The 9,798-nt window shown below is 39.4% G+C and overlaps 1 protein-coding gene across 1 annotated transcript; it reads left to right on the plus strand.

Annotated features, from left to right (window-relative positions):
- Positions 1-49: 49 nt before the first annotated feature.
- On the plus strand, positions 50-9,462 carry LOC146633119 (cytosolic phospholipase A2 gamma-like). Its single transcript, XM_085352006.1, has 14 exons — positions 50-193; positions 599-709; positions 1,053-1,195; positions 1,322-1,508; positions 2,580-2,682; positions 2,801-2,941; positions 3,514-3,579; positions 3,674-3,733; positions 4,467-4,613; positions 7,048-7,131; positions 7,249-7,403; positions 7,486-7,657; positions 7,747-7,931; positions 9,373-9,462. The coding sequence occupies exons 1-14, from the start codon at positions 50-52 to the stop codon at positions 9,460-9,462; spliced, it is 1,788 nt and encodes a 595-aa protein (XP_085208132.1).
- Positions 9,463-9,798: the final 336 nt, after the last annotated feature.

Below are 9,798 nucleotides of genomic sequence, written 5' to 3' on the forward strand. Positions count from 1 at the left end.
ACTTCTGAGCTAGACGAGAATCTTTAGTCTGCTCCGTCCACATCCAGCCATGTTGTGTGGATATACCAGCCGGGCGACTGGTCTGCTCTGTGCTTGTATTGTGATGATGGGATCTATGGGACTACCTGTGGACAACAGGAGGAACCTGTGGACAGTCCCTCAGCAGAAGAATCCAGCTCTTTCAGAGTTCAAGGTGAAGAAAATCATTCAGTCCACAGAAGCTAAATGTCTTCTGAAGCAGGTCTTATGAGTCCTGATGTTTCATATTTAATCATGTACAGAGTGGTTTGAGTGCTCTTGTTGTGTTTGCATTATGAATCCAAGAATGAGATAGAAAGATATGATGTTTGGCTTTTAATGGATGTGTAACTCATGATGTTCGTTATGAAACAGTCAAGATCCAGAAACAGTCAAACATTAAAGAGAAATTCAATGTTTTTACACATGTTTATCTAGTTTTTTGTCATGTTTTTTTAAATGGCAAATCTTTTAAAGTGTATATTTAAAATGACACTTTACATAGTTAATATTTATGTTGTAGATCCAAACCTTAAAGTTTTCTTATGTGCGTCCTGTAATACTTCCTTGTGTGTTGCAGAAGTATGTACATCAGTCACAGTCCTTATCTGCTGGAGAGCAGGAGTTTGTCCTGAGGAGGAAACAAGTAGTTCAGAAATCACTCAATAAACTGGGACTCACATGTACACTGGTGAGAAAACTCTCAAATACATAAGTCATAAGTCTTTTTTTCTTCCTTCCCTTTTTCTTTGTCAGTAGCTTATTTTTCAGTGCCAGCCAGCTTTTCAGCTTTTTTATATATACAGCATATATATAAACTAGAGTACAATGACATAAATTTCCGATCACTTTAAGATCTCTTGACTTGTCTGCTTGGCCATTTCCAGGAATTATTAAATAGGATAACATGCGCATTAGAAATCAGAGAAATCTGGACCAAACAGAGCACTTCATTCTCATTGGACTGTCTCATCTGTCCACTGGGTAACTTTATTTTTCCATCACCCACCTGTTTTTCTCTCTCTTTTCACCAGGATATGGTTCCTCACATTGCACTGTTGGGGTCAGGCGGAGGTCAGAGAGCAGCTGTGGGTCTGATGGGATCCCTCTTTCAGATGGAAAAAGATGGTTTGCTGGACACTGTGCTCTACCTGGGAGGAGTTTCTGGGTCTGCCTGGTAAACAAGTACAGACAGAGTCACGCTATACATAACTGGTTAGCTAGACTTTACTAGCTAGAAGGCTGAATAGTTCATTATAATGTGCGTGGGCTGAGTATTTTGTGGTCTGACTGTTTCCCTCAGGTCCATGGCCACCTTATACAGTGACCACCAGTGGAGCACCAACATGGACAATGCTGTGTCCAGGCTGTCGAAGCCTGGGATTGGGCTTACGGATGTTCTGATCTTTTTGGCCAAGAGGGCAAAAGATGGTCACTTCTCTCTCACTGACATCTGGGGGGTCTTAACCTCTGGTTTCATCATGAAACAGGTAAGGCCAAAAGAACTCAACTGGACTCATTTTATTCTGGAAATCCAGAAACACGGTAATGTGGCTTCACACTGCAGGATGCCTGTGAACTGAATAAATGAATGAATGCAAACATTATGCTAATAATGACAGAAAGGCTTGTGTCTCCATACAGCATACTAAAAGTCTGCGCTAAACCACCAGGTGTCAGTGTACTCGCTCTATCACAACATGATAAGAATACACTTTATTATGATGCTTTAAAAAAGACATAAATATTGTTATAACTTGCCCTTAGGTTACATCATAGATTTAACACAGAAGTCTAAATTAAGCTTCAGGAGAAGCAGAGACTTTACGCTGTATAGGGTAATGCTGCGAGCTACACAAATGCAAATCAGGGAAGTAAGATTACAGCAGAATTCCAGAAGACACACCTGATGACCTAAAATGCACCGACTTCCTTCTAAAATCCTCTCTGGTATAATTTGATTACCATAATTAAATTCTACAGATGAACAGATGAAGAGCAAAACGTCAGTATGAGCCTAAACCAGAATCAACCTTTTCTAACATTAAAAAAATCATCATGGGAAAAAAGAATGAGTAGGAGTGACGGGTGAGATGGAATCCAGTTCGGCAGGTAGTTCCGCTGCTGGTCCAGGGTGATTTTCCAGCTAAAAAGCCCATCTTCACTTTGTGACCATGTTATCACATGCTCCATGTGACATACATACTACTGCATCCTTTCCACTGTGTCATTCCTGATTCTTCTGTCTGTTCAATGCATTCTGGGGGCAATCACTGATGCGTATGAAGTGACGCAATGCTCTGCAATGCAGCTGGTGTGGATTGCTCTCAGGTCATTGTTAGGTTATTAGGCAGTTACAGCAAGAAAAATGCAATATCACGTAAGAATTCAATAAGGTTTTATCAGACTGCAAATAAGAAAGGTCTTGTTAGTTTTCATAATTTATGTTCCTAAAGCACATGATCCATCCCGGTCTTAATTTTATATTTATTTCATTTATCTCAGTTTAGTGTTGACGGTTTATTTATTTATTTATTTATCTGGTTCGTTGTTTTTGTCAGTTGGATGTCCGAAGTCTTTCTGAGGATGGCACAAGCATCACCAATCCTTATCCCATTTATAGCACAGTGAACAAAAACTGCTTGCAACATGATTCTGAAAAAGGTACTAAAAACAAACAATTACGCAAACATACGTCTCCAAATGTTATTCATGTGTATATTGCTCTTCTTTGAGTCACTGACTCAGTCTTTTTGCTTCTGTTTTTCTGTGTTTGTCTCAGGCAAATGGTTTGAGATGACTCCTCATCAGGCTGGCTTCATAGATCTGGGTCTCTTCATTAACACTCCAAACCTGGGCAGCAGAATTCATGGAGCTGGTTCTGACGTCAAAGGGCCAGAACTAGACATGGTCACGCTGCAAGGTGCGTCCATCTCTTTGTCTGCTAGAAACACCAACTCCGCCAAACAAAGGAATGTAATAATAATAATAACTTTTATCTTGTGTCATGAGCATTGTTGCAAAGGTCACCAGCTGTCACTTTAAACCTCAGACAAAATACACTTGGCCAACAAACACTAAATTCATGTATTTTGTTATTTACAGTTCAAATAGAGATCAAATAATAATTAAATGAACATTTGTTATTGCTGTTAAGAGGTCATGCAAGATGCTTTTAGATCTACTTGTCAGATCTACTGACAAGTAGATGCTTGTCAGTGTGATGCAGGTACCTGCGTGTGGCTCTCTGTGGAGCCTCAGGAATATCTGTACCTGTATACAACTGCACTGCTCATGTGATGATACTGGATCGTGCAAAATCCTGTCCTCAGACTGCTGTACAGTGCCAAGAACCTCCGACATGTCTTCCACTATTCCCTTGCCCTAATATTATTTTTATTTACAGTTTTCCTCATAGGTATATTGTTCTATTTTTATTATTAATATTAATGTTTTCACAGTGTGTCTCCTTTGTGTGTCTGGTCTGTTCTGCAGGCTTAGTGGGGAGTGCTTTAGCAGACGATGAGAGTGTGGTGACCTATATTCTTGACTGGTTAAAAGGTAGAAATCTGAATGTGTCTTGTTATGAGAAAGCATTTGCTAAATGCATTTAATATGCGACAGTAGAACTAAACAACTGTTTGTGTGTGCTCAGTTCTAGTGGGGAAGGAAGCTACTGATGAAAACAACCCGTTGGAGTTTCTCTGGACTAAAGGTACAGTCATTACATGTTACTATAACTGGATCATCCATCCATTTTCTTTCCTTTATCCAATTCAGAGTTGTGTGGCAGGTCACGGAGACAGACAACTATTCACGTTCACATTCACACCTCGAGTTTCTTTAGAATCGCCGGTGCACCCCATGCGTGTCTTTGGACTGTAGGAGGAAGCCGTCGTACCCAGAGAGTGTCCACACAGACATAGTAAGACCATAGAAAGTGTGGATTCGAACCCAGGACCTTCTGGTCACCCTAGCTTTTTTATTCCATTTGAAATTATTTTAATCCGAGTTTATGTTTTAGAGGTTATATCCTGAGTGTGCACTTCATATGAATATCATGAGCAACCTGTAAACAGTGTTTTATCACAAGTATATTAAGTTTGGCCGGTGCCATAAAATCAGTCCAGATCAAATTAAATTTAAATTGAATTAATTTAATTTAAAGAGTCAACAACAAACCCAAAACATCTATATTGCTGGTGTTTGCCCAAATAATATGTGCCACAAGACAACTTCAGCTATGACAAAAAGCGATGGATAAACACCTGAAAGCTGTTTTATTGTACCAGTACCACCATTGCAGTTTTTGGACTCATTACAAGTGATAACAACAGACTCCTGATCTACAGACGTCCAGAAAACACTTTACTGTTTGCTTCAGTTAATACTGATTGTTAATGTGAAAACGATTCATCTAAAAGTGAACATATGATCTTATTTTTTAGAGGGCATCAAAATAAACTACACTGCATCATCTGAGATGAAGCTCTTAGAACTGCATAATGTGATCTTTAAGGACTGGTGTCAGAAAACTTTGGCCTCCTTACAGTCGTGGAGTCAGAATATGGATGAAGGACCAGCCAGATATTACGGTCAGTAATATAAAGTTTGTTATTGTTGATCAACACAGTTTTAGCAGAAAGAAAGCTGAGAGTGAGACGGTATGGGCACAATGTCTGCTGTGACTATTACTTTAATTCAATTCAGTTTTATGTATATAGCATTTCCATCTGTTTTTGGTCTTTACCAAATCCAGAGTTATCAGAATCAGAATCAGAATCAGAATACTTTATTGATCCCTGGGGGAAATTATTTTTTGTTACAGTGCTCCATTTTAAACCAACATTAAGACAAGACAGACAATACACTAACTAAGAATAGTACAATATATACATATATATACATACATACATACATAAGTCACTTATAAATAAATATTTGGAAAAGAAACATGTGTAGTTGTAGCAGCAAACAGTGTGTTAAGTGGATGCGTTGTACAGGGAGATGGCCACAGGCAGGAATGATTTCCTGTGTCGTTCAGTGGTGCTTTTCGGTAATCTCAGTCTCTCACTGAACGTGCTCCTGTGACTGACCAACATGTCATGGAGTGGGTGGGAGGTGTTATCCAACATTGTCTTTATCTTGGACAGCATCTGCCTCTCCGACACCACCTTGAGTTAAAGATACAATATACTTCTTACTTTCTTTAAAAAACAGTCAGAAGCTGGCACATTAATGATTGTAAAATGTGCCTGTGCAACAAAAAATGAATGAGAGCTTATGTAAGGAACTAAAACAAAACATTTATGAGTCACATATCCAAACGAGTCAAAATCCAATACAAAACTGAGCCCCTGCTGTGACATGCATTGACTCTGACAGCTCCATGCAGTTCACTGAAAGCGTCTTGGCAGTACATTGTCTGCCTGCAATGGTCAGAAAGTGTGGTATGGTGTATAAATGGTCAGCATTTTAGGTATATGATGTAATCAATACCAGTGGGACATTGCATGTCCTGAATCAGTCACACTGCTATCAAATTCACACCAATTTTCATCAGGCATTGATATTACAATGGTTTGTATGCTGTTGTTGTGTCGTAAATTGACATATTTACTGTAATAATCATTTTCTATCATGTGTGGTCAGAGGCTAAACAAGTCTCAAATATCTTTAAAATGTGTGATGGCAGAGGGGCATGCTGGGTATTTCCTGACCTCACTGCCTGTCACAAAATGTAACTATTTATTTTTCAGCATATATAGCAGCAGAATTATAAATTATGTTTAGGATGACAAAGCAAAAAAAAAAAAGAGAAGAGTACGAGGCTCAAAAGATGGAGTGCTGATGAGTGAGTAGTTTGTGTTTTGGTAAAAGATTCAAACACTGTCACCACTATGAAACTACGTAGTTATATTCTAAGGAGCTTTGAAAGAAACGTCTGGACTTCTTTAAGCTTTCTTGAAGACATTTCACCTCTCATCCGAGAACTTCTTCAGTTCTAAGAGCAACTGGTGAAGAGTCCCAGATTTAAACCCTGTGAGAGTGTCCCCAAGAGGGTCATGGACCCCTTATTGATCCGCTACCTAATCACACGAGCCAAGGTGTGAAAACGGGTGTAGGTCACAATCAGCCAAGGTTTCAGGTGGGCCCATTGTGAAACCTTGACCAACCCTATCATGTGATTTCCTGAGGGCAGAAGGCCCAGGATGTGAGTAAGGCATCTGGGAAGGATCTCAAAACTGGATTATCGATGGCAGACAGTTAGTGTCATAAACCACCATCTCTGTTCAAAGATGGTCGTTCACACTGGACATCGATTGCCTCTTTCAGCCCTCTTTCAAACCGTCTGTCTTCTCTGTCCAAAATGTGAACATTGGCATCCTCGAACCTTTGACCTTTAGATGCAGATGGACAGCCGAGTCTTGTCCCATCAAAGAGGCTCTTCTATGTTGTGCTTCACTTCTCTGATGAGAGGTGAAACATCTTTAAGGAAACTTAAAGTCCAGACGCTTTGCTTTCCAAGCTCCTTAGACTTATGACCCAGATGACCGAGAACCTTCACAGATATATGTACTTATATCATAATACACGTATGATAAATAGAAACTGGTCTGCAGGTTTTTGAATGAGGAATTCTGCAAATGAGTGTGCTTGCTTGGTATGGTGAAACCATCCAGTCGGTCTGTGAGGACCTGTGGTTAATGGGTTTGTGTCTTTTGTTCCATGGTCACATTACAGTTTGTTTTATCCCACTTTTCCAAGGACAAATCTGTGTTGGCTTTCTGGTAGGCTAGTTCAAGAAGATGGTGTGAGATAAGCAGTGTGGTTGATACCCTGAGCTCTGTTGTTGTCCACGGTGCAGCTCAAAAGCAGGAGTGATGTTACGATATGATCATGACCATCTGACAACCAGAAAATGACTCCAAATGAGCACGATTGTCACATATGTGGTGCATGTATTAAATGCAGATAGCAAGTTGCAGCTTTCAGTTCTTCATTATGTTGCTTGGTTTGTTTCCCCAGTTTCTTGGTTTATACAAACACTCATCACACAGATTAAAAAACTGGAATGGGGCAAAACTGAAAACTTCCTCTACCAATACCCAGGTAGACTGATGTTCTTAAACTTTACCATACATTTATTTTTTAGAGTACTATGTTTTGCTTGATAGATGATAAAAACTGGGAACTGAATGATATATTGTTATTTATGTTTTTTGGAAGATGTCAGAGTGCCATCATGCATTAGAGTTAAAGAGTTTCTGCAGCTCATAGATGCTGGTGTGATGATAAACATGCCCTACCCCCCCTTCTTGGGAGAAAAGAGAGACACTGACCTCCTTATTGCTCTGGAATACGGAGCTGACGAAACCTTCAGGGTAAGGTGCGAGCATATGTGATATGTCACGTAAATGTATCCACACAGCTTCAGGAAAAACTAATGTGAAATTCTCCACACAGACTCTGATTCTCGCCAGAGACTATGCAGCCAAACTGAAGAAACCTTTCCCAAAGTTAGAGGAGAAATTCCTGAAGGAGAAAGACTGGCCAAGGCCCTGCTATGTTTTCAAGGGGAAAAAGAAGGAGCCCACCATCCTTTACATGCCACTCTTCAACAGGCAGAACTGCAAAGGTTCATCAAACACACACCACACATAGAGAAAAGGAAAAAAACATCACATAATGTCAGCCATGATCATCAGCAATTCTCTTCTGGTCCAGATGAGAACGAGTTCAAAGCAAAGATGAAGGAGTTCTCCACCTTCCAGCTTCCATTCAGCCAGCAGAAAATCGAGTTTTTGTTGGAGACGGTGAAAGCGAACATGAAGTACAGCAAGGACACTCTCCTCAGGGAAATAGCCAAGGCTGTCATCCGCCGACACATCAAGGCTTCAGATGGCGTCCCGGTGAGCATTTAGATGGTGGACACATCTTCCCCCATGCATGAGAAAAAGTACATAAACAATGTTTGTCCTCTTTTAATTTCTCATCATCCCACCCCAATCTATCCATTCATCGTCTTAGTCTTCTGTTTTGTTTTCTTTCTTCCATCCGCCATCCTCTTATTCTCTTTCTTTTCATCTTCTTTCTGTCCTTCTGGGATTATTCTTCATTTTTTTCTCTCAACCTTTCCTTCCCTTCCTTTTCTCTGTTTCCTTGTAGTTAATTTTCCTGTATTAGATTATTATGATATTTTTTATTTTCTTTCTTTCTCTCCTTCTTCTCATTCTCTTTTCATCATGTTTGTTCTTCTTGTTCCTTCATTTTCTTTCTTTTCCCTTTAATATTCTGCTTCATCTCATTTCTTTTCCTGTCATCCTCTTTGTCTTTTTTCCTTCTTTTCCCTTGTCAATTCTTCCTTCTCCCTCTTTTCTCCCTATATAGACTTTCTGTCTTCATTGTTTCCAGTATTATGCGTTATCCGTTAAAATTCACACGTCATGCATCACACCAGCTTTATTTTATTTCTCGATTACTGAATTACCTCAGAGGGCACTGTGAGAGTGCATACACAAATCTCAAGGCCGGTACCCAACTTATTCTTTGAGAGGAGACTCCAGATACACACCAAATTGAACAGTTCATTAAATTGTAGTTTTTGCGTTACCTTGCTGACAAGAGAGGCATACAAGGGCTAAGTCCTCATTGCTGTTATTTCAATATAATTTTGTAGAGGAGACACTAGAGGTCCCCCCATGTTCACTTATCCCAACAACTGCTCTAAAGTGCTGTTCTCTGTGGGGAGCTTAACACTAGTGAGACTAGTGCAGCTTTGTGTTCAGATTTGTAACACACGTTCTTGCACAAAAAACGGTGGATTCTGCCCCATCACTTGCATGAAAACAACCTTTTAATATCCAGTATGAGTTAAATGTCAACCTGTGAACCTTCAGCTCAGAAGTACGTGTAAACCTGCCCTCTGACAGCTAACAGGCCTGACCTGCAGCATCCAGTTCAGTTCAGTTTTATTCATAAAGTGCTGCTTCACAACAACAGTGACCTAAATGTGTTTTACATTGTACACTCATAAAAGATTCTTTTGCAGTAATTTTGTGTAAAATGCAACTGATATGTTTGATATAAACTGAATCTATAACAATCAAGTAAATTTGAATTGAACAGATTTCACCAGATTTAACTTTTTATATTGTGTTTTTGTAAGAAATTTATATTTTATTAAAAGAAAAACAGATGCAATCAAATTTGGGGCATGACTTCTTTTTGAGCACATTAAGCACAAACCTAGAGAGAAAATCCCATTGATCTAATCATCTCTGATGAGTAAACATTTGATGACATTGAAAAAAAAGAGCGCTTCTAACCCTCTGAGGTCTGTTTTCATTCCAGCTATGGTCACTGGCTTCAGATGTTCAACACTTTACTAGAGTTCTGAAAAGGAGGGACAAAGGTGACAAACAGGAAGCAGCTCAAGCCTAAACCTGATCCTACGACGGTTTTGAAGTGCTTATTATGCGTCTTTTTGTTTTAGCAATCACAACCGCCGTGAGGCACCAAGCAGGGGGATTGAAAGGGTTCAAGAATCCAACAATTCAGGGTTTAAACAGTAAATGTTTTGTGGCTCAATGTAGCAACTTCACATGTCCACAGAGGAATGAAATGCAATGACACTATTGCATTATTATGTTATACTGACAGTGCTTATATGACTTTGTGTAATGTCTTGTACATGTTTTGTTTTTCTCTGTGAAACAAGGTTTTTCACTTTGCAGTTATGGTGGTTTTAGAAAATTATTATTGTGATATCTGTAAAAA

Source organism: Diplotaxodon limnothrissa, linkage group LG4, assembly GCF_057381915.1.
Source record: "Diplotaxodon limnothrissa isolate DT_005_m linkage group LG4, D_limnothrissa_male_GT1.1, whole genome shotgun sequence".
NCBI lineage: Eukaryota > Metazoa > Chordata > Actinopteri > Cichliformes > Cichlidae > Diplotaxodon > Diplotaxodon limnothrissa.